We start from the raw sequence: 25,839 nt of genomic DNA on the forward strand, positions 1-25,839 counted from the left end.
AGTTAAAAAGACATCTTTAATTAATCACTGCACTTTATATTGTAAGTGGGGATTTTTTGTAATGAACTCGTTTATGATTTTAAGATGCCATTTGCTCACTGTCAGACCTATCTCACTTTTATCCCTCCATGTTTAACAGGTTCAGGGTAGAAACAAAATTCCATCAATGAAGGATTCTAATCCAATTAGTTTAGAACCAATAATTGCTTACTGAGTAAGTGGAGAGAGACTGAACGGGTACTTCTGAGTAACAGTGAACTTCAGGCAGCAGACAGCATGCTAATAATCTTAAAACCATTTTAAAGTAATATTAAAATATTTGTTTTTCCCTCATGCAGGTTTGAAATTGGAAGTACATATGCCAGGGTGGCTGAAATACAAACAACAAATAAGAGGAGCAGCATGTAAATACAGAGAAGTACAAGCATTAATAGAAATATTTCTGCTCTAGTAGCTATTAAATGATTACTTTTTTTTTTTTATGCTTTGGAAGAAGAACCCATATGTTTATAGGATTTCCCCCCCAATTAAATATGTGTCTGAGTGTGTCTTTATGTATATTTACAGACACACAGAGTGTGTGTATAAAACAGTCTATCAGTGGAGTGAGAGCTGCTTCTCTTAGGTGTTCCCTGAGCAGAGAGAAAGAACCTTATTTGGTCTCAGATAAAAGTCAAGTGACAAGCAAGTGGCTGTATATCCAAAACTGTGGCTATTTCTCCCCTTATTTTTTTTCCTAAGGAGCACACAGAAATTTAATATTGGATGTGAACAAGTCACGAAAAGAAGAACTATTGCATTGGAACTACAAAAAAGAAAAAACTTTCAAAAATAGCTTTACCTCAGTCCTTAGACAACTCCAGTCTGGTGCGCAGCGTATGATCTGTCTTCTAGGACTGAATCCAGGCACTCACCACTTTGTTAGCTTGAGGATTTTGAGCAGTTTTTTCCATTTATCTGTATTCTCAAAATCTTTTCACACATTTCTCAGCTACATCAATCCTTCCGGCATTCCTCTAGACACTCAGTAGGATGCCCTGCTATAAATATAATAAAGCCTTTTATTATGTCCATTAACCACGGACATGTGTGCTCCAAAAGTTTCCTGACACGCAGTCATTTGTGGCTTTTTAATTGTAAACAGAAAACATCTACCAGCAGAAGAAGACAGCCGACTGGAAGTGGATTTGAGTGTTTTGAGCATGTTCTCCAAGGGGCTGCTGGCACCCACGCCCTCCCCCTGATCCTCTTGGAGAGGGAGCAGGACAGGCGAGTGCACAAAAATCCAGTCTTTGGGTGACACAGATCTGTCAGACATACCGACCCCAGGGGGCTTACGTGCAGGTTTTAGAACCCTTAATAACAAAATAGTTTTGCATATGCAAATATGCCCCCCGCCATTTTTCAGATCTCGTTCTGCTTGAACTCAGCAGAAAAGAAAAAGAGGCCCAGTAAATTACTTGACAAATTAAGTCATATTTATTGAATGCGTTTTATTTCAACAACCAAAAAATTCTAACAGCCTAACAATGCACATAAGTTAAAAATTAATTATCACTTAGTGATAACAAAGATAAAGTTGATTTACATGGAAAAAAGAACATTTACAATATGTTAATCCTTATTCACATTGTTGATACCGCAATAAAACACAATTTGTTTTTTTATTTTTTATTTTTTATTTCACAAAAAAAAAAAAAGGCGGAAAATTGTGCTTTGTTAAGAGGCACTACAAGAAAAGTTTCTTTCTCCAAATAGATATTATATGATGGATATTGAATAAATAGACATATATGCATTGTAATTCGCAAAGTTCTGGCAAGACCACAGGCTAAAATGCCCACAGATTCACTTAGAACCACTGCAAAATTGGCAGTGAAATTAAAAATAAAAAGGCAAGACTCAGCATTGAAAAAATACCTAATAAAATTTTTGGTTGAAGTGTAAAAGATACCAAATGTTGATGCCACCATCAGATGAACAGCCTTACGTAGCTTGGCAAAATTCAGGTTCCTTTCAAATGTATGGAGTGATTTCAGCTCCGGGATAAGAAGACGGTTTTGAAAGAGTAGCTCTGAGAGAAACATAAAGCAGCAACCACTGAAATTCTGATTAAAGCTGCAGCATACTACAGAAAAAAAGGGTGAAGAGCAAAATGGGCATTAAGTAAGCAACCCACCATCATTTTGCAAAGGTATATGAAGTTTATGCCGAGATACTCTTAACGTTTCAAATGTCAGTTTTGAAAAAAATCCCTTAAAAAGTCCAGAGGTTACTGAGCAGCTAGAATTAGCTTGTATTGCAACGTCTTCTCCCTGTATATTGTCTGATCTGAGTAAATATCTACACATAGAGGTTTGCTTTTTGTTGGTTTGTTTTTTAACTCCTACCTTTTATACCTTTCAAATATATAAATAGTATTAACAGTTATATTACATTGCCTGGTGCAGTAAACGGAAAGTAACTTTCAAAGTGATATTGCATGAGGTCTTTGTCAAGGGAACACGAAAAGCCCACGTGAAAAAAAGAAGAAAAACCCCCCCGAAGCCTCGTGGGAGGGGTTTGTGACTGCGCTTGGAGCAGGCGTCTGAAATCAATCCGGCTGCAAGGGGAGCACAGGTGAGGTCTTGTCTGGGGAAGCGTTGCAGGGAAGTGACAAAGAAACGCTACTTGGTGTCCCTTTCGGCGGGGAGCAGCCTGCAGCTTTAGTGCTCGTAACATCGAGGAGTCACTCAGGATCGGCTCTGCTTTCTGTACCGGAGCTGCCGGACCCTCCTCCGGGGAGGTGGAGGGGTGGGAAGGGTCTCTACCCCCGCGGCAGCGGGGCTGGAAAGCACCCACCCCCCGGGTGGTGCTGGGTGCCCCTGCCCCAGCAGGCTGGAGGAAGCCCGGCTGAAACAGAAACACAGAGGGTGCAGCGGGAAGGCAGGAACAGGAACCTCCCTCCCATCAGCACTTTACCTGGGCAGGGTTGTTGGGATTGTGGCATTCTGTGTCCCAGTGTAACTTGACAGGTGTGCATGTGTTTCACCTCAGTATAAACAAAAAGCAACAAGAAGGAAGCTTATAAATTTTAAGATCTGAAACAGAGGACAGGTAAATAAAATCCACAGTAAAATGTGGTTCAAAGTATGAATTCCATACATCAAATCTCAACACTTTACCTTTCTTCTCTTCCTATAAAGACCTCGTTAACAGAAACATCTTCTATGCACTGAATCTCAGTTTTAGTCATGCTGAAGCCCATGAAAATTCATCTGTTCACTACAGAAAGGATTTCTGGAGAGTGGGACATGCTATATCCTCTTAAATGTGCATTGTGTTTAAAGTAATTTAACTTACTAGTTTTCTTTTTAAGGTGCCCTGATTTGTTTTTCCATTTTCTTTTTTTTCCCCCCCTCTTTTTTTTTGGCAGTGTTGATTCACGTCTTTAAATACATACCTCAAAAATTACCCATCAAGTTGCCAGATAGGAAGCCATATAATAATAATAATAATAAAAAAAAACCAGGGATAACATAGAAAATAAATAGGAATTCAAAAATAGTCACCACACCCTGAGAGCAGGCGGCAGTTTATCAAAAAGCCAAAGCAACTCATTGTGAAGTGGTTTTAATACATAAACAAGTCTCATCTTTAAAGAACTCATTTCACAGTCTATACTTTCAGGTTGTAAAGTTCCATCCCATGCAATTTTTTTTTAATATATATATATATTATGTAAATATATATATATACACACACACAAAGTTGCAAATTTTCCTTCATTGATTTCATAGGACTTTTTCTCCACATTTCCTTGCTAGATGTCCCTTTCAGAAGTGCAAGATTGATGAAGGCATCATCCCATGTGATTACAATGGTTACTTCTGTCAGGTGGAGGAAGTGTAACACTTGAGTGTCTGAGTCCAGGCGACGTCTGCTGGGGCAATGCTGGACTCTGTTTGCACATGGACCATGCGCAAGGGATACAAAACAAAAAGTAAAAAGAGAAAAGAAAAAGAAAACCAGAAAATCCTTGGGTCGATGTATTGCTTCCCGGGCTCCTCTCTCACATTATCTCTGGTCGATGTCTGCTGGGGCAGCCTTGTTTTTGTCGGGGTTCTCCTCCTCAGGCTCCACTTTGTACATTTCCTCAGAGCCCTCCTCGCTGTCGTTCTCCTCAGACTCTGTCAGCAGCTCCTCATCCTTGTACTCTGCCACGTCAACCACTGTGCCCAGGTGCTCTTTTAGCTTCCCGTGGTGCTTTACGTGGTAACGTTGGTTCTGGAAGAATTTGATGATGGTGTGTTTGGGGAGATCCAGCTGAGCAGAGAGGGTGTGGATGGCTTCCTGATCAGGGTAGAGACCCACATCGTGGATAAAGCTTTGAAGGATACCCAGAGCTTCCAAGGAGATCTTGGTGCGGGACCGTGGCTTTTTGGCACAACTGTCCTCGGTGGGTGGAGCAGGAGCCTCTTCTCTAGGTGGGGAATTCTCTTTGGCAGGCTGGGACTGCTGTCTGTGCAGCACCTACAAGATCAAACAGACACAGACTTCATGTACATGCTGACCTGCTCAGTACTCATCTTTACACAGGTGAAGAAACCCTGTGTTTTCTTTGGTGAAGAAAACTCCTACTGAACATTAATTTTCCAGTGCCTTTCTTACCTGTAAGACAGCTGCACCAAGAACTACAAACTGAAAGGAGAAAACAATATAAAAGGCAAGCAATATAAAATAAATATAAGCCCACAAAATAATCTGTAAATACATGTAAATAAATGCAGGTAATAAAAAATCAAATAGCCAAAATGAAAATTACTAAGTCAGGAGGTATTTCAGTCTCATGATCATCACAACAACTGGCCAGGTTTCCCATCTCAGACAAGTCATTCTCCCACTTTGCTCTTCACCTCCCTCCTTGTTTCATCTTTTCATGCCAGAGACTCTCACCGTTTCTACAAGATGCCAAGTCCCACAAAGACCTAATCACATGTGGGGTTGTCAGGTGCTACTTTATCATGAGTAATGATTTGGCATTATAATCCATCACGGCTGCTTTACGATAACAAAAAAATAAATCAGAAGTCCAGCCATTTGTTAAGATTTCCCTTCCAGGAAGAGCCACGGTTTGGCTGCTGCACAGAGCTGGCTTTAACGTGTCCCTTGAACAGATTTCTCTGCATCATGTATGTACTAATTTCACCAGTTGAGGAGTTCTGAGTTCAAATAATTCTCTCCCTCTATTCTGAGAAACCCTCTGGGCAAACAGTTTCAGTCTTGTAACAGCAGTATCTCCTTTTTGGCGAGTTCAGCTCTTAATCTTCCTAACAGCCCCTTAAGATGACTGAGAAAGGGTCTTGCATAGCCCTTATTCCAGGGGAACAAATACCTGCTCTGAATGGTTAGAAATCCAGAGGCACTCCGTAGGCTTCCTTTAAAACCAAAGCTATACAAGAGAGATTAGTGGCAAAAATCCCCTACAGGATTGAGGGCTGTATTTGCCCAGAGGTTTCTTCAAGTGGAGAGAAATAATTATTAGAACTCAGTGCTAGAGAGCTAACAAAATCAATACGGATAAACGTTTCCTTCCACAAATAAAAGAGAATTCTGGCCCTTTACCCCCCCAGAAATGTCTTCTGCAGCAAACTGCAACATTCAGAACATCAACCCAAGATCTTTAAAGGACAAAAGAATAAAAAAAATGAGAAGTGGTGAGGCCTTGCTCTGAGTTTTACACATACCCCGTGCCTGGGTGAGGGGTGGGTGCAGACACAGCTGCACCCCCAGGGATGCAGCCCAGCTTGGGGACAGTGACAGCACTGGAATCAGGAGGCAGCTTGCCCGCAGCTCCATGCTGTCAGCTAAAAGCAGGTGTCACCATTGGTGACAGGCAGGGCTTGCCACACTCCTGGCAAGAGCTGCTGATGGGCACAAGTGTGCAAGTATGTCTTGGTGCCAATAGATTAATTTTCCTCCCGAGCACGTAAATAACTGGGGATGTCACAGAGCTGGAGCTAACCAGGGAGCTGGGGGAGAGGAACGACTCGGATGGAATGACAGATCTTCTGCTTTATGTTTTGTTACAGCTCCTCTCACCAAAGAGTGCCGTGTGCCCACCAGCAGAATCACTCAGCTGCTCTTTGAGGATTTCTTTCTTGCCTGTGGATTGTTTTTGAAGCAAAGAGATGAACTTCCCAGCTCGGGGGTTTACAGACAGAGGTCAGATCTGTGCCCATGCTGGAAGCAGCAGAGCCAGGATGGCTGACACTAGGTGAGGACCCAGCCCCACTCCTGTCACACAGCCCCTACCCACATTATCTCCCCTGTTGTACCCTCTGGTCCGGTCCCTGACACTGTAAGGCCCAGAGCAGCCCAAAAGAAAAGACAATTAATGGCACAAATGAACAAGGGAATTTACAGACAGCATCACATGAGAAGCCTCAAGTAACACTGCTCACCAGGAGCTGAATGCAAGTAGCAGCTAACAGATAAAAACACACCCAGAAAGACTGAGAATTACTCAGTTCATTCTGCTTGGAGTTGGAAGTCATCTTTTTTTTTTTTTTCAGCTGACAAATAGCATGAGAAATGATCCAGCCTGAAAAATGTTACAAGACTTCCAATCAAATATAATGGTGAAAAAAAATCCAACAATACAGGATCAGCAGCAGTAAAATGTTTAATTTGAAGGAGATGAAGAGATGCCTACAGCATCTATAAAGCAATCAACCAAAAAGAGGGCTGAGAGCAGGAGGAAAAGAATAATTTTATTTAACCCTTCCCTTTCTGGTGTGACCTCTCTCTATCCTCTCCAGAAGATAAACCACATAACCCAAGGTTAGCGGTGCAAAATAATAGAAAAAGGTTGTCTATATTTCATTTATATTCACTTCAGAAAGGCCATACCTTATTACCAAGTGATACAAAAAAACCTAAAGCCACTCTAATAACAGATAAACCTCTTGATTTCACTAACTTTTGGGGGTTGCTCTGGATTTCCTGTAGCACTAATGAAGGCTTTCAGCAACACAACATAACACACATACAGAGAGATGGATAGATGCACACAATTTCCTTCAGGTTTAGGCTGTGATCTGTTTTGTATCTCCTTGCAATAATCTGTGGTGTTGAATACCAAAGAGCATGCTTTTGTACAGCCAACAGATCAACTGTGGAGGCAAACGATACAATATGAAATCTTAATTACTTTTCTGTTAACTATTTGCTTGGAACTGCACTTGTAAAACCTGCTGGTGGCTTTGGGCAATGGGTTCGCTTCCTGCCTGGCTCTGCACACCCCAGCCTCATACAGGAAACTATCTATTTTTGCCAGTTCCAGGTTTTGGGTCATCATCAGGATCTTTAGTCTGCATGTGAAACTTCCACAGGCTTCTCACACTGCTGTGCACCCCCTGCCATAACACTTTGCAGTTGGGCTGAGTGCTGCTCTGCTTCTGTACTGCAGAGGAGGAAGCACCACCAAGTCCCCAGGGTTGAAGTATGTGCTGCAGCACGTTTTCCCCTGCAGATGACCCCTCCAGATGATGGTCTGACCACCACCAAACACCACGTGCATGGTGGGCTTCAGGGAGCGGGCACCTTCCCCACCACTTCCCAGCCACTGGTGGGGCCTCCTTCTCCAGAGCCACCACCATCTGGACCTCACTTCCCTTCCCCTTCCTCCCTCCTCATAGACTCCCCATCTACTTTCAAATCAAATGTGAAGATAGAAATTTCCTTCCATGCCCACAGGACTTTTTTTTTTTTTTTTTCCATCCCTTCAAGAGATTCAATTTTTTAACTTTACAGGCCTGGCTGCCTCCTCAGTGTTTCAGAACAGAGGAGCTTTGGAAGATGCTGCTTTATGAAGTTTCATTCAGGTAGACTTTAACCTCCCAGACAAACTCATTTTTTCAAACAAATTAACCAGCTCTGGTAAAAAACTAACATGATGGGAGCTGACTTTAAGAGACAAAGTGAGTGGTTTTAAATCACACTGTACTGAAATATGATTTGAAGGCCCCAATGAAAACCAGCTGGAGGCCATGTGTAAAATATAATAGTACATACCTACAGGGAAGGAAGTGAGATATTGAATGATTAAGTTGAGGAGAGTATATAATGTAGTGTATCATTACAGGAGTGATCAGGATTACTTGTAATAAGCTAAGGGTTTGTGGTCTTCCTAAAATCCAAAGCCAAGGGTTACTGGGGGGAAGGAATCACTGCACTGCTTTCCATGTATCCACTCCCCACCTCTCAGGAAGCTCCCACAGGAGAAACCTGGCTTCTGCCACATTCCCAGAGAAAAGAGAGGTGAGCAAACCCAAACTGCATGATGAATGTCATGTAATTGCAATCTGTGTCTGCACCAGATCTAATTTTGGCTGGATTCACTATCCCAGTGATGTTTGTTTCCACTTTCTAGCTAGAACCAGACACGTGCAAGTGGTGAGTGTCCCAGGGGAGCCAAGCAGGATGCCTGAGCAGGGTACTCATACACACTTGGGCACTAACTGCCACCTCTCACTGCCTGAACAGCCACTGCACCTCTGCATGCAGACCCCCAGCTCCTTTGGTTTGTAGCATGGCCCTGCTCTTCCCTTTGCAAACAGGATGAGTCTGGTGAGCTCCTGTCTGATGGGTTTTGCTGAGATGATGAGGGGTCCCTCACTGTGAGGAACACCAAAAAAGTTACAGTCATGGAAGACAAGACTGTGCACTTGTAACAGACACTGTCCCTGCTGAACAGACACCTCCCTGCAGGAAAGCTGAACGGATTGGCCTCTTTTCCACAGTGGGGAGGGGTCTCATTTTTAACCTTTCCTGCACCTTTACATTTACAGCAATGACACTTTATCACACCAAAGACTTTAAGGCCGAAGGCAGCAAGTTTTTAGCCTATTTGAAGAGCCCCAAAGCCAGAGGGAATTCTCACACATTACAAAAGTTGAGTACCTGTGTTTCAAGACTAGTCAGCAGGATCTGACAGCAGTTTGACTCCCCCAGCACCAGATTCAGTGTGTACCTGACATCAGCAAGCCTAGTGAAAAAGCTCCTTCCCCGTGAGCAGCCAAAGGCAAAGGGAGGGCAGAGGACAAGCCTAAACAAGGTGTTCAGCTGCCTTTCACTCAGCCCCCTGGCTGGGATTTGCAAGGCTTCATCTCTGAAAGCTGAGAGCTCCCAGGCAGTGCCCAGCTGCCATGTGAGGAGTTTCCTTCAGAGCCAACCTCCATCACCTTGCAGAGAAATCTTGTATCTAGGAGGCACTGCCAGTCCCTCTTAGTAGATCTTACAGGAATCATCCACAGGTGATTACCTATTCAAGCCTTACACTCACTGCCCCCAGCCTCTCCCAGTTTATCTTCATATACAGAAATACAGAGCATCTTCATACACAGGAAGGTGTGAGGAGAGAGCAGAGCAAGCTGCTGCCTTGAACAAGTTTGCACTCTGACAGCCTCCTGCTCTGGGGCTGAGGGGCCAGAGCATTCATCATACTGTGCCAAGACACTTTACAGGTTTCCTAGCTCTGCCTGTACAAGAAACTGCAGCAAAAATTACAATTTCCACCTGTGTTCATTTCTTTCCTCTTAAAAATGTGGTTGTTAGACTACTCTTTTTTTTTTTCCTTTTTTTTTTTTCTTTCTTTTTTCTTTTTTCTTTTTCCTTGCAAAAATACATTCCCTTAGGTAAACACTGCAGCACTAATCCCAGCTCCAACTGGAGTATTTTCTTTGGGCTCATTCTCACAGTGGTGATTTCACACCTTGACACCATAAAGCTGTGTTAAAGACTGTGGTTTAGTTTCCTTGCTTTTCTTGGATTATACAGTATCCTAAGGTCAAAACTCGGGAAAATCCAAAACTGTTATTAAAAAAGAAAAAGTATCTATGAAGTGATGACAAATTGCAGACTACAGGTGTTAGATTACATTTTGACTCCAGGCAAGTTTAATATACTTTAGTTTCCTTTTACAATTGCCCTTAGCAGGTGCCGTTATCGGTAAGGGATTTAAAAAAATATATGGTACTCAATAAAAGAAGACCATGTCAAAAGAAATCAATATGAGCGTGCAAAATGGTAGGAAGTCTGACATGGATAAATATGTTCCCTTTCATCTAACTTCAGTCTGAGCTTCTTTTAATTTTGTAGCTCAAATGCCAGCCACACATCCTGCACATTTTCCAATGCAGCTTAGTAATTGCTTTACAAGAGCCAACACTGTTGTTTGGGCTAATTGTAAGAGATATTTGTGATACAATGTACCCAGTCCCATGCAAGCCTGACCAAATAAGCCAACCAGAGATGGTGGCTACTACAACTTGTAACCCAGCGGCCCTGGGTCCTGTTCAGCTGCAAAGACAAAGCAGTCACACAGTAAGAAAAAAAAAAAATCCCCCCAATATTCAGGCTTTTCACTCTCCATCTGCAACTGAGCACCACCTGAGCCAGACCATGGGTCCAGACAAACCCCAAGCCCTGAACCTCTCAGCTCTGAGATCCGAATCCCTCTCTGAGCCATGCAAAGGGAGTAGGGCCAGGGAGGCAGAAGGAACTGTGAAGAGAGAGAGGAGTTCTAGAGGGAACCCCAAGTCAAGTTTGGTTTCCAGGCTGGAATGGGAGCTGGCTGAAGTGATTAGTTCTAACATCTTTGGAGCATGCTCACCACATGCTTCCCTTAGGAAACAGGCAGTGGTCTGCAAGCATGGCCACAAACACCCCCTCTCCAAAACACTGCCCCCACCCTGCAATTGTCCTCCAGGACCAAATGCACAGATAGGTGAAAAAGGAGACAGAATTGATGATGGGGAGGGAAAAGAATAGAAAAAACGCATCTTTCCATTGTGCATTGCAAAGTGATAAGCACAACCACCAGCAAACTGCAATCAGTCTTGGCTGGAAGGAGAGGGAATGCATCCCACCCCCTGGCAGGCACTGCTCCCATTAATGCTAACAGGAGCTTAGCATGCATCAAAGAGCAAATACACCACAAAACATTTTTAAGAGCTATCATCACTGGAGATATAATATAAATTACAGCCTAATTACACTGCACTGCTCAGAGGCTGCATGTGCAGCACAGCTCGCAGTGACAACTGGAAATGACCAAATGACTTTGGGACAGGTCTAAGGTTGCCATAAAACATCTGTGTGGAGGACTCTTCCCTTTTCTCTGCTTCCCTTTCAAGAAGCTGTGGCACTGCTGTCTGCACAGTTGTTTGAAGAATGTTTACAAATCAGCTTGACAAAGAGAAAAAAAAACTCTGCCATCACTTGACCACAATCATGATCTTATTCTTCAGTAATGCGTGGTTTATTTCCCTTTCCTGATCTCTGTTAATAGACAGCACGTGCCTGCACAATAGCCACTATTTTGTCTGTGTAATGTTAAAAAAATAAATCACCAAACTCTGACAATGCAGAGCAGTGTCCCGGTGTTTCCTGGGGTAACTGCTCTCCCTCAAAAGCTCTGGGGCAACAGCTCTTCCCACAAAGCCCAGGCACAACTTCCCTTGCAGTGCAAAGTGCCTGAGAACTGGCTGATTTTATGGGGTAGCCTAAACGAGCTCACGCTGACGAACGGTAGTGGATTAGTTCTGAAATTCCCATCTTTGCCTCGTGTAAGGTTTGCTGCCCAGTGGCTGGGAATATCCCTGTCTCCAGGGCTGCCAGCAGCTCCTGCCCAGCCCAGGAGCAGACACCTACCTCCTGGAGAAACCCAGGGCATGCCAGGCTCACTCCAGCTTCTGCTGGCACCAAGCAGCCAGGGAGCATTGCACAACCCCTCCTCAGCCCAGTGATGGATGGCTCCATTGTCTGGGGATGGGGCATGGCCAGCACAGCTGGCACAGGGCTTGCTGGCTGCAGGCAGGGCTTGCCCAGTCTCAGAGAAGCCCTGGGAGCCTCCTGCCTCTAACCTGGTGGCAGGGTAGCCCCGAGGCTGCCTCCAAGGCAGCCCTCCCACCAGGGAGAAAGGAACATCCCTGCAAAGGCTGGCACTGACCTCTGGGGCATGATGGTGCCAACTGGAGTCCCACTCAATTGGACTTTGAACATCTGTCTGTGCATGGAGGGACACGGAGCCTGCCAGCTGACACCTTCTGCAGAACAACAGAGGAGCTCTGGGGCTCCCATTGCCTCTCCTGTGGGTTCTCCTAGAGAGGCTCTCGGGGGTGCTATGGTCTGCAGAACCCTGCTTAGAAGTTTCCAAGTGGAGCCTGAGCTTGGTTGGTTGTGGCTGGAGGAAGGGTCTTGTCAAAGGTTTTGGGGTCGATTCTGAGCTTTCCCCATCCCAGCCCTGCTAATCCTATCGAGGAGCTGGTGGAAGGCCACAGGAACTAAGGAAGCAACAAAAGTCTTTTTTTTGTTTGTTTGTTTGCTTTTCCACAGACAAAATACTTCTGGTATCCTCTACTTTTTTTTGTTTAATTAACACTACACATGTTCTCCTTCCCTTTCCAAAATCAGAAGAGAGTTTGTGGGCAGTGTGAACAAGATCTGCCCTGGTGAGCCTGAACCTGGAGCCATGCTTAAGGTCAAGTCCTAACCCCCTGACTCTGGTGACAGGAAGGGCACCACGACAATCAAGTTGTTTTCCAGTTACTCAGAGGAGGAGTAGGCACTGCATTATTTCAGGAAGGATATGTTTGGATTAGACACTGGATTAGGGTGAGGGGGGTGGGTAATTATTTGTCCCATCAAAGTCCTCAGAGATGGCTATTTGGGGTTCCAGGAATACCCAGCTGTAGTGCTCATTTTTACAATGGGGGCAGCTAGAAGTCAGGAGAACCTGACTGTTATGGTTAGTGGAAATAGTAGATTTGTGCTGATAAAACACTACTCAGCATGTTTTTTGCTTTCTAGACATAACCACCAGTGCACTTAATAACAGGACTTGAGCAAACTATACTGTGTGAATCAAACACATGAAAGTATAAATATTCCTTTTTTTAGAAAGCAAGTCTTAAAAAGTGCATTATAATCATCTACCATGGTCAAAAGCTAAATATCCTGCATTACCACACACACAACGGGCATAATGGGCTTTATTATACCCTTAGCCTGAAACTGGGTAAAAAAATAAAATAAAATGACCAAAGCATAGTCTCCTGCACAGCTCAGGGCACCGAGGACAGAAGACCTCAGAGAATTAGATCTGGAACCTTTAGCTTCCTGATCACACTCTGGAAAGGTGGTCAGGTCTGAGGAAGCTGCACTGGTGTTATTGCTCTCTGTGTCTCCCTGCTGTGCCCTGTACCTGTTTTACAGATGCTGGGTGAAAAAAAAAAGGCTTTACAGAAATTAAACAGGACTTGCAGCTTATATTCACAGTAGTGGAAAACATGAGGCTGGGGGAAAAAAATGGTATTTTGTTGACTTTTAATCAAATGGTCTAATCCATGGGCAGCAAGGCAGGATGGGGCCAAAGCAGAGGAGGACTCTGTATGGTCCTGGGTTCCATCCTTGGCCTTGCTGCTGCTGGGGGGAGCTCTGGGCTGCTCAGCTCTGGGCTGGCAGCACACATCCCCTGGCAGGGGAAGCTCAACCTAAACTCCAGCCTGTCTGCAAGGAGCCCCAGTTTTTTGCTAGAAATGCAAAACACCATCCCTTTGCTGCAGTAAGATTAGAAGTGTGTGGCATTTCTCAGGCAAAAATACTTCTTTTGGTCAAAAACGTTTAGTGAGTGACATCAAAGTATTGCCTAAATAAAGTCTGCTTTGTCAAGCTGTTTGCCTGGGGCTGTGTGGGGATGAACATTCGACAAAGTTCAAGCAGTTGTTGAGGCATTTTTCACTAAACAGCTTATTCTGGCTGCATTTATTCAGAACAAATTTTGCTCTTCAAATCCTTCCTGTTTTCCTTTAAGACATTATGTTGCTCTAAACTGCTGCAAACCTTTTTTTTTTCTTTCTTTCTTTTTTTTTAATTTCTTTTTAATTTTAACTGAAAATAATAATTTAAAAATAATCAATGTATTTTTTTATTGGTATTTCAGAAATACCAGCAACCCCTGAACCTCAGAATGAGCACTCCTAGCTCTAGGCTGTGCCACCCAAGGAAGGGCAGCTCCCAGCCATCTCTCTACCCACCTACCTCTTTCACCATCATATTTACAAAGGACTGTACTGATGGGAGCTCTGAAAGAATGAAATGTAATGCAGTTTATAAATGGAGCTGGATGTGAATCTTTCCTACCTCAAAATCCAATAAAGCTTATGATTTTTATTGCATGTGGGAGTCCTTTGGTCTATGTAACACTGATTAGCAGCTTGGCCAGTAAGTCTGATAAAACCAGAAAGTACTTTCAAATATATTCTGGCAGAGACACCTGGGAATGAAGTGCGTGTGTTGGGGCTGATGGCCCCCGGGGCACACACATACCTGAGGATTTCTGCCTCAGTTCTGTTCCATCTTGCCATGGTTTGGTACAAATCTCTCTAGAAAGAATGACTCCAAGCCTCTCTTATCCTTCCATCTTCATGGGAAGTAGGCATCACCTCAAAAATATTCTCCTCTTACCTTTCCAATATGCACAACCCCCCAGAATGTACACCCTGCTTCACTCAGGAGTTTGAACCAGACCTTAATGGATCCCAAGCAGAGGAAAGCAGCATTCTTCCTCCTCATCTCACTTCCACAAGGGAGCACCAGGAATAAGATCACTTCTCCTGAGCAGTGCTTCCCCAGTGCTCATCTGGCCAGCAAGAGGGCATCAGCAATTTGTTTGACACAGACAAAGACAACCACAGAAATGAATCAAAACCAGGGGAAAATTAGAGATTAAAAGCAGTATCAGTCCTTTCAACAAAGCTCAGTCTCAATACATGATAAGTGGCTGAAAGACAAAATCACTGCCAGATCTAGGGACCAATAAAAAAAAAAGGTCTCCTGCCTGAATGCAACATAACCCAAACTCGGTGTGTTAGAGAAGCAGCTCTCAGTGCCATGGGGAAAGGCAGACTGGCAGGGCTGCCAGAGCTGACCCTCCCTGCTCTCCCTGAAGGAAAACACACACGCTCAGAGCCAGCACTTGGAGGGGAAGGAAGGGAAACCCGAACGGGGCAGGCTCTCTGGGAGCGATTGCCACGGAGGTTCCCTCCCCAGAGAGCAGCTGGTTTGCAGCTCGGCAGGGGCAGGGGCTACCCGTGTGGTTTCCTGCCTGCTCGCCTTTGTAGCTTATCCAGATCTCATCAAGATACAGAGCCCCAGCAAATTAGAATGGCTAAGTGCAGAAATTAGGGAAACTAAACACAAACGAGCCTCGGTTTGCACTCGTGCAGCCGAGCGGGGGATTCTGTGCCCGCGGGTGGGCTTCACGTCGAGCCGGGGGAGATTTAGGTTGGTTCCTGGGAAGAACTTCTTTACAGAAAGGCTGTAAAGGCTGCCCAGGGGAGTCACCATCCTCTGGGGGGTTAAATAAAGTGTCTGGTTCAGCAGGGGCACAGGGCAGGGTCCCTCTGGCTGGCAGGGTGCTGGGCAGGCACCGGCTCTTCCCGAGCTCCGCGGGGCAGCGAAGCAAAAAAACGGGAGCAGGAAGGTCAGCACAAGCTGCCATATGGAAAGGGCATTCTCAGATTAAAGCCTGAAACCCAGATGAGATCCCAGCGAAGGACAGTTTCACTTAAAGGAAATCTCTGAGGTCAACCAGCAATTAACTGAAAGGTTCTGATTGAATAGGCTATTGACTGGGCTCACATCAGACAGCTTCCTCTTTATTATACCTCATGGGCTGTCTAGGTGCCAAGACATTAAACTGTCAATAATCTATTAATACCAAACAACTCCTCCCTCCGTACTCCCCCCCTTACAAATACACTTAGGCTCAGAAACTGCACGAAAAAGATGGCAGTGTTTGAAGTGAGCTGGAAATCAGCTCTTTGAGGGTATTTCCTTGCTTGGTTCCAGCTGAAAGTACAGCGACATCCATAAACAATATAACAGGCAGTCTATAAGTACATGGAAAAAATTGTGTTAAAAAAAAACAAAACAGACATGATTGAGACCATATCCTGAAATCTGGTTTTCTTCTCCAAGCCATCTTTAAACAGTCTAAGTTAAATTTAATTAACAATTTACAACAAGGAGAGAGAAGTTATTTAAAGAGAGGCCTACAGGTCCTTAACATTCAGTGTCTGGGAAACAGTTGTATATAAAAAAAAAAAGTTTTAATGAATTTAATAGAGAAAAGCACTTTAATTAAATGCTGTCAAAGAGGATTGTATTAATGACTGCACACAAAGGAATTTAAAGCAAGCCAAGTATATTTAGCAAATAGGAAGTAGGCTTTCAGAGGCTGCAACTATTTATGTTTCTGCCACTGCAATGCATCTAGGAGATCGTATTGCCAATTGAAAGCAGTTATGTTATTAGATATGATTTTATTTATTATGGATTATTAAAATTTCAAATGCTGCAGGGAATACATTTATTTCACTTCTAAAATGAAAGAACAAAGATATTTCCTGCTCGTTCAGTGAGAGGAAATAAATAATAAATAATAATAATAACTTAGCACTTAACCAGTGGAGCGCTGTCCAGACAGATCTTTTTATGGGGCTTGTTGAGTCCTGGAATTTTCGTGTGCCTCTTCCTTTCTGCTCCAACTGGATGGATTTGCAGTTTCTACCACAGCTTCCCTCAACACAGCACAGAGAGAGCAGCCAGCTCTTACCCCTCCTGAGCACAACTCCTCGTTGCACCCTGCACAAGGGACTTCTGTGACACTTCAAGTTCTAAAAATTACCAAAATCCCAGGAAGGAAAATGAAATCTACTGAGGGTTTGCAAGCAAGGTTGAGAAGACCAAGGTTTTCCAGACCCAAGGAGGAGATGCAGTCACACTACTCTCATCAAAGCCCCCACACCTACAGGTCTGCATGAAGCCTTTTTGCAAAATGTGCTCATCCTCCCCCCCATCCATGTGTTGGGGACGTGTGGCATGAACCAAGGGGACTCTTAATAACCCCCCTGCCCACCTGCCTTGGATTCAAGCAGAATTGCACATCAATTGCCCAGTAACAGCCTCATGTAGAGATCCAAAACATAAATCTGAGAAAAAGCAAGCTGAAAATTCAAGGGTGTCAACATTATGTTGTACTATCACAGTACAAACAGCACATAACTAAATTTAGCCCATACTGGAAAAGGAGGAATGTTTTTTGACACAAAGTTAATGAGATGGCTGGGTCTGTCGTATCCAGGACACCTTCTGTGGTTTATTGCAGCCTTTTTGCCATATGCAATGGTAAGAGCTTACTGATGATTTTAGATGCTTCAGATTTCTGAATGTTCCCCCAGAGGCACCTTATCTCTGCCTTATTCCTCAGTTTCTCAACACCAACCCCCTTTTAAGTTAGGCACTGTGATGTTAGTCCCAAATTACTGGGTTTTAAATGTGTTTATTTGTAGTTAAGTGTAAGATTTTGGCCTTCTAATTTGAAACATGAAGAAGTGAGTAGCAGTGGGGGGAAAAGACACAGGAGAGGAGGCACAAATGGCTTCCTCTTTCCTCTCACAATGTGAGTAGCATCACAAATGGTGAAGCTGAATTTTCTAAATACATTATCTGATTTTTGTCTAAGACTTTTATTAAAGTCATGTGTGATGTGTGCTGAGAATGTAGCCTTTGTTGTTCCACAGCTAGGGATCTTGCAAACAGCTTCACTTTGTCTGTGCCAAGATATTTTGGAATATTCTTTGAAACACTGTAAGCATAGATGACTGTGAGAAAAAAATATGTGCTACTGTGCTTGTGGATACTTGATGTGTGAGAATAGAGCACACACACAGAAACATTTCCCGTTTCAACCCACAAGGCCTGTAAAAGTCCACACTAGCATGGAACAACATGCACAGCTTACTAACCCTGAAAAACACATATCCCTGCACATACGACAGCCTCTGGCTATATATCAAAGCATACAGAAAACAAAAATAAGTCCACACCAATGAATTTCTGAAAAGAAGGAGACTGAGTATCTATGTCCTGCTCTGCCATAGCCTGACTCCCAGCACTGCCCCCAAACTACCCAATTTCCTTGGGGAAAATAAATTATCCTAAGATTTCTGTAAGGAGCCCAAGAATATTCTGTTGCATACAGCCAGTAGCCTATTCATACTTACACCACCTAAAGCCTGATGTTGTCATTTCTGTACAAGAGTGAGGGACAGGGATTATTTAGGGAGCATGAAAATGCAATTTAAAAGAGCAATATTTTCAACTGCAAAAACTTCCAAACATAAATGGAGCAGAGGCTCATCTAGTAGCTTTTCAACCTTCAAAATTTGCCTGCTGCCAGCCAGCAAGCTTCAAAGGTTATGTGACTTTAAAGAGCTTTATTTAGTAATCTTGCTCTAGATGTTTGCTCATCCTCAACCTACTATGACTTCTTACAATGCTGGCAGCTCAGCCTCTATTAGAGGGCCAGAACTGGAAAAAAAGAGGGCTAAATCTGGTCAAACTGCATGTGAAAAGCAGAAGGGTACGATGACAGGGGCCAGAGCTCCAGTGATGCCATTTGCTTAACAGAACAACATCAACACAAGCCACTGCCCTGCTGATGGCTGCTGAGTCTCTGCACTGAACTGGATTCTCAGCAGCATTTCTGACTGGGTTTTCTCCCTGCTGCTCTGGGGCAGCCCCATAGGAGCCACCCCCAGGGCAGAGCAGCCTCTGCCTCAGATGGGGCAGCACATCCTGCATGACAGTGCATGGGACAGCCTTGACCTCTGCTCTGGTGTCACCTCCCTTGTAAGTAGCAGGTGAAGAAAACCACCAGGGTTCCCCTGCTTAAGAGTCCCACCTCATTCCTCAGTTACTGCTGGACCAAAAGCAAGCTGTCCTGAAGGAGATGGCACTCAGGTGGCCTCATGGTTCCGGGAGTACTTGGACAAGACTAAACTTGCAACCTCAAAAAAAACCAAACAAACCTCTCCACTTGCTCTCCTGTTTCTGGGGTTAAATGGAAGAGTACTCAACCTAAACTAATTTCAGAACAGAAGCAGTTTAGCTTTAATTGCAAGTACACTCCCCACTATCATTTCAAGAGGAATGGGCTTTGCCTTAACAGAACATAGCAGCACTTTGCAGCCACAGTTGACACTCAGCAGGCATGGGGGGGCAGGTCTGGCTGCAGCAGTCACAGCTCAGTGCCTTGCTGCTGCACTTGTGGAAACTATCAATCAATCAATCAATCAATCACCAGCAGCACTACCAGGCTCCTCAGAGTCAGATATTAGGGGTTCCCTGTCTGATGTGTGCTCCTGTCACCTCTGTCAAACCTCGTGGTGCAAAGCTCCTGAGCTGCTGCTGCCCACCAGGGAAACACATGAGGGAGAGATTCTCCACTCCCACAGCTCCCAGATCTCCTCCTGACATCTATTTCCCTCTTTAGTCCTAAATCAAAGGCAAAATAAATACTGAAGCCAAACCAAAGCTCTGAGCTTTCAGAACAGAGTGAATAAACCTGCAACAGAAATGTATTTCTGAAAGTCCATCTGGGCTCGTTGAGCACAAATTGTCTCACCAGCCTTGACCACCCTGCTCTGTCTGAGCAGACATCACATCCAGCCATGGAATAAAGAGCTGGAGGAATCAAAGAGCAGTGGGCATTCATCTACAGTCTGTCTTTTGTGTGCAGACAAATGATCAAACAGCAAAACTATCAGGATGCAGCCATTAAGAGTGAATCACAGAGCACACCATCCTCACGAAACAAGAATTGTCTAGATAAAACAGTGAGCACTGAAGAGGCAGAGCTAGGATGGTTTGGGAAAGTAGTTTTTGTCCAAGTCTCCCAGACAACTCAGTCCTGACTCCCAGTATGCAAAATCCCCCTGCTGCAGCCCACACAAACACAGCACAAACTCACAGTACACATCATCCTATAGATCATTAAGCACACCATGTTCCCTGATGGAATAACACAGTTTTGCCTCACTCATCATTTCTGATTGCCAAAGTATTATTAATTAATATTATCTTTCAAGAACAGAAATCTGAAGTCCCACTGGTTTTTTCCATCTGCATGCATCGTGTGACCCATGAACTGCAAGACATTGTTTAGAATCAGATATTTCATTAGGAAGCAGTACTGTGGTGTTCACTCCCCTCTTTATTACTTCTAGAAAGAGAATATGAAATTAGTTTCATTGGATTGCCATCTCAACTTGCCTTGACCCATTTTTACAAGGGCTCCATGTTCTGCTGTTTTATATTTCACTGTCATTTCTAAAATATTTGTTCCTTTCCATCCCTCACAAAATGAGAAAATTAGTATTTCATTTACTTCTGTGGTATGTTATTTTCTGCATATTTAAAGAGAGACCACAATGTTTGCAGTGAGCACACAATACAAAAGAGTTTTCCTACAGCTTTCTGCTATGCCTTCTTTTATTTACCCATGTTCCTCCATGATTTATGATCTGAACTACTAAAAATTGCCAGATACTTCTAAATCAAAGCTTCTGGGGGAAAAAAAGGGCAGAGGGATGTAATTCTAAAAAAGTGACAGAAGTAACAGTGTATCAGAGAGCACTGAAAACCATTGCTGTTTCTTTAAAGTCAACATCCGACCACCCTTAAACCAGTGTGTACCTACCAGCTTCAGCAGATCTGCCAGCTTCTGTAGGAAAGGTAAATCAAGGTTCTTCTGCTCTCTGAACAGTGGGTACTTTGCTCATTACTCCAGAGAATCAGCTCCCCACCCCAGCACTCCAGAGACAACAGCCTGATTCATTGTTTTCCCAACTGAGCCAGGTTTCTCTGCCCCAGCAATTAACAAAGAATTAGCACTCTATTAAAGTGCCAGGCAAGATGCTGAATCTCTGGAGCAGTCACCTTGGGCTCAGCAGCCGGGTGGTGGGAGAAGGGAGAGAAATCACATTTGCTGTGCCCCAGCATGTCTGTAGCAAACACCAACTCCCTGCTTGGCAAGGGGAAGTGGCCAGAGGCACTCTCAGCATTAACACTCCAGAAAGGCCCAGTGCCAGCAACCAGCCTGGGAAGGGTGGGATTTGGGGAGGGATGGAAGGTAAGGCAGTGTACCCTCCCCTCTGCCAAGCAGCCTGCCCAGCAGATCCCTTAGCCAGGCTGCATCACAGGTCAAAAGGGCAAAAATATAATTCTTTCCAGCATGCCCTCCTATCCTCCAGCAACCTGTGGCTTGGGCACTCCCAAAAGCAGAGGTGATGTCCTTGTGGCAACCAGCTAGCAGCAAACTCCCAGGTGTTTTCCTTAGTCCCACTTCGTCCTTACACCCCATGGCACAAAACCAGAGGGAGAAAGAGTCACTTAGTGCACACCTAAATTTCCCTAAAAAACAGAGGAGCCTGGAGGCACAGCAACATGTAGGTGTAGCAGGGATGCTCTGCAACCCACATGTGAAGGAGAATCCATGCTCTGGCACATCCATATGGTCACATCCGATGCTGCCAGAGAACACAGCCATGCCACACAGCTCCACAGGGCTCACATTTTATGACTCTTCAGCACAATAACAAATAAATCAAGTGTGCAGGGAGGAATTTCTTGTGCACTGAGTTTCCACTACAAAGGTTTTTTTATTTGAGAAACAGGAAAATGTTTGATTGAATGGATTAATATATGGCTAAGAGGAAAAATCTAACAGAAGAGAGAAGAGATGATATTTCTTTTTACAACTTTGAACCAAAAACTAAACAGACAGGTCCAGGCTAGTAACATTGAAAAAGGAACAAGTACCTGCCACAAAAAACTCCAACTATCTCTTATAGATGAAGAGCTAAATTCTGTCTAGCTGACCTTTTGCAGCACTGCAACACCTGTCCCACAGCCTGCTGGTAGAGGAGAGAACCCAAACCCAGCCCAGAGGTGTTTCCCTCACTGCAGGTGTGCCCAGCCCTATCACCAGCAAGTGAGCTACACAAAACCCAGTGCAAGGAAATGGCATCTTTGCCATTTCCAAGAAACCATACTGGGCTAAAGGCTGAGTTTTATTTATCTGTTATCTTTTGCCTGGTTGTGGCACTTGTGATGACAGCCAGGAGTTTTTTCCAAGCCCTGCAGCCTGTCAGAGGGGCATCCCCAGCCTCGAGGGGGCTGGGCTATGGTGGCAGGGAGCTCTGCTCTCAGGCCAGTCTCATGGCTGGAGGAGCAGAGACTGGGGCTCCTCAGACACAGGTCACTGTAACACACCTCAAATCCATCCCAGCAGAGAGAAAGATGGGCTGAGGGGAGAGAAAAAGCAGAACTAAGAGCCTGCTGCCTGCTGGGGTGTCCCAGCACTGCACCTGCTGGGAGTCACAGTGCTGCTACTTGTGTACTCTTCAAAGAGCTGTCAGCTTGACAGCAAGGCCACAGGTAAGGGCTCGACTTACAGAGCACTTCTCACTGGCAGAGCCTGCAGAGCAAAGTAGGTCAGTGACTGCAGGCACCGTGGCAGACACTGCACCCGCCACGGCTCCGAGAAGGAAATGAGACTGGCTTTCCCACTTGGCACTACAGAGGGAATTTCAGACAGGCAGAATGTAATTACTTGGCCTGGAGTTGGGCCAGGAGCAGGGCCCTAGACCCCTACCCTTATGTAAAGTGTCACACAATCTCCAGCGACTGCAAGTGTGAGGGCCTCAGCTTTACATCTCTGGCTGCTGTCACTGATTCTTCATGGCTAATTACCTAATAGTGACCCTTGCAGCAAAGCCAAGAAACCAAACCTTGCTGCTCGAAACAATTCAAGTCCTAGAGACTGAAAACTATGCAGAAATTGCTTGGTGCAGGGTACCTTTTGGCAGCTGGGAGCAGGTGGACAGCAAACCTCGAGTCTTGCACTGGTTGCGTGCCACTCGGAAGCCTACTGGGGTTTTTGGATGGGCAAACATGGCTTTCAAATGCAGCACCCCCAAAACACAAGCCTACTGTATCAACTGTATACCAGGGTCTCCAGAGTTTTGCTCTATAGAGTTGCCAGCTGGTTTCATTTATTTTTCTTCATTTTTCATATTTTGACTGTACTAAATAATTAATCCATGGCTTTGTAACTTGCTGACAAATACAAATGCACCGCATTCCAACGCAGTGTAACGTGTCACTCACAGGAGCCAACCTGCACACTGCACAACAGTGATGTGCAGGAGGCTTTGGAAAGTAGGCTAAGCATCAAGGTCACTCACAACAGCTCAGGGAAACTTTTTCTTAAAACTGTAGCTTTGAGGATATTCCTGCTTGCACCAGAAGTGAGTTAATATGGTCAACTCTACACAGGTCTGGTCCTCTTCCCACATGTTAGCTCAACCCTTTACTTTTTTGTAGCCTCCAAGATCACACAAAGTTTTGGGGAACATGGAAGACAGAACTTGCAGCTATAATGACTTAAAGCACTGCTCTACATTTACAGCTCTGAGAACCTAAACCCCAGGAAAGGCTTTTTTTTTTTTTTTTCCCAGGCAAATACCAAATGGAAAGCAAGGAGGAAGCTGGTAGCAGAAGAGACAAAGCAGACTGAACTAGGCTACAATTAATCTGGGTGAGACCAAGGCAGGACCACAAGACATAAAAAACCTCTGGCCTTTGGAAAAAGGTGACCAGGTCGTTGGCAGCAGTTCTAGCAGCAGCAGAGCTAGAGCAGTGACAAAGAAAAGAGGCTGAATGCCAAGGTTCACAGCAAGAGCAGCAAAGCAGTGCAAGCTGACATCAAGCAACATCAGGGAGAGCAAAGGTGAAGAACTGTGAGATTATCAGGGAGGAAGGCAGTGAAGATGACTCCCTGAGAGCTGTCACACAATGGGATCAGGTGAATGGCACCAAGCAATCCAAAAGGATGGGCTGCTGTGCAAGGTGACACCTCAGCTTTTTACACTGAAAAAAATAGCTCCTGAGACTCTCTTGACCATCAGCAGATGTTGGGGTTTGTGACATGCTGGAAGAGCAAGGATAGCTGTAGTGTTTTCACTTCACTTTCCCTCTGCATACTGTTGATTTCTCATTCTTTTAAGACCTGAGACAAGGACAGAACAAAGGCACACAAACCAAAACCTTATCCCTAGTCACAGAGGCTGGAGAGAGGAGCAAAACAATCCTGAGGAGGCTGTGAGATGAAGGCCTCTTGCCCACAAAATACTCACCAGGTTTATTTTAGAAGTACTTTCAAAACACTTGTCTGTGTCACACTCTTAAAACCCCCTGCGTACGAAGTTTCTCTCCCACCCGCTCACTTTTTCTGCAGTGTTATCTGACTTCTCAGAACAGAACCAAATGTACAGTTGAAGGGATCAGGAGCACCCAGGTTCTGTGAGGAGTGAGTGGCCGAGTCCCCACTCCTGTTCTGCCTCTTGCTGTTGCTGAGGAACACATCTGGACCCCTCTAAATGTGGGCAGCTTTGCACATGTCTGGTTCCTGAGCAGCCGGAAGGAAGGAAGGAGAGAAGGAAGGAGAGAAGGAAGGAGGGAAGGAAGGAAGGTGAGAAGGAAAGAAAGATGGATCTCTGACCTGCACGGGCTCTGGGGTGAGCTGGACCACGTGCTGCATGCGCTCGCTGTGGTGATGCCTGGACTCCTCCTCGTAGATGACGTCCCGCTCGTGCTGGGGGAGGTTGAGGAAGCGGCGAATGGTGCAGAGGTTCTCCCAGAGGGTCCGGTTCTCTGGGCTCGGGTTCTCTTTCCAACGAAGCAGCTCACACAGCCAGCCCTGCAAAGGTAGGGGCAGCACAGTTAATTCACTGAGCACTGAGGAAGCAGATGTTTGTGAGTGGAAGGTCAGCTAGGCTCAGGGCTCCGTGCTGGAAGTTGCACTGAGTGTCATCTCACACCTGCCCTCAGCTGCCTTTTGGTCTCAACAGAGCCCTGATACATTTCCTGCAAGTTGGAGAAACAGACACCAGCAGCAGGGCTTAAGAGGAACCAGGATGAACAGCATCTTGCCCCCTGTTATAATCATACCATGTTTAAAAATGTTGGGATATAAATATCTTTCCCATAGAAAAACAGAGTTGAAATAAATGTGCATCTCCACTCCTGTTTCAGAGCCCCTTTATTTCTTCACCCAAGGAAGAGAAAAGATGCTGTAACCACTGAGGCTTGCTAACGACCCTCATGCTAAGGGTTGAGAAATTCAACCACCACTGAAAATGTTTAGAAGATACTATGAATTAAAGACCCCTGCTCTGCTGTTGCTGTGTTGCTGCTGACTCCCCCAGATCTGAACCCCACTGACAGTTTTAAATAATCAAATGGGCACTTGGAAGATGCAACATTAGAGAAAGGGAATCCTCCAGTACTGCCAGTAGCACAGAAGTAGTAGAGTCCTGCAGAAGTGACCAGAGAGATCAAAATACTAGGTGTGATCGTAATAATAGATTTAATTCCTGCTGTGCTATATTAAGGTTACTTTAAAATGCCTTCAAAGAGTTACCACTGTAGGAAATCCTGCAGGACCTCTCCACAGGGGCTAAGAGCTCAGAGCCCTGAGGGGAAAGCACCGACCCTTCAAGGAGGAAAGCCCTCTGAGACACAAAACCAACCAGAGAGCAGGATGCTGCAGCTGCTGAGGTGAGGACAGCCCCATGTGTGCTGACCACTCGTGGTGGTGACCTGGCCTGCCCAGGGGGTTTAACCAGGGACAGTGGCTCTTGCTGTCCCTGCCCCAGGGGGGACACATCCAGCCCCATCCTGCCGACAGGAAACACAGTGCAGATGACAGAAGATGAGGAGATAAGGCTGAGGATGCTGTCAACACACCTTACTGACTCCTGTCACAATATTTAACCTAGTAGCTCTACGACCCATCATTTTTGAGCTACAGCTCAGCATTTTTACACCATTTTGACAGGCACCTTGCAAGACCTAGGAGAGAGCTCGATCAATGTTTAAAACTTTCAG

General features: G+C 44.8%; 1 protein-coding gene across 2 annotated transcripts in view; it reads right to left on the bottom strand.

The window, feature by feature from the left end:
* Positions 1-3,757: 3,757 nt before the first annotated feature.
* SATB2 (SATB homeobox 2) overlaps positions 3,758-25,839 on the bottom strand; it is a 117,586-nt gene continuing 95,504 nt past the window's right edge. For both annotated transcript variants that reach the window (XM_030454628.1, XM_030454629.1), the window contains exons 10-11: positions 24,452-24,649; positions 3,758-4,512 (exon numbers count right to left, since the gene is read on the bottom strand). In XM_030454628.1, coding sequence (XP_030310488.1) covers positions 4,057-4,512; positions 24,452-24,649 — 654 coding nt within the window. In that variant the 3' untranslated portion in view covers positions 3,758-4,056. The remainder of the gene's footprint in view (positions 4,513-24,451; positions 24,650-25,839) is intronic.

The sequence above is a fragment of the Calypte anna genome, chromosome 7 (assembly GCF_003957555.1).
Source record: "Calypte anna isolate BGI_N300 chromosome 7, bCalAnn1_v1.p, whole genome shotgun sequence".
Lineage (NCBI taxonomy): Eukaryota > Metazoa > Chordata > Aves > Apodiformes > Trochilidae > Calypte > Calypte anna.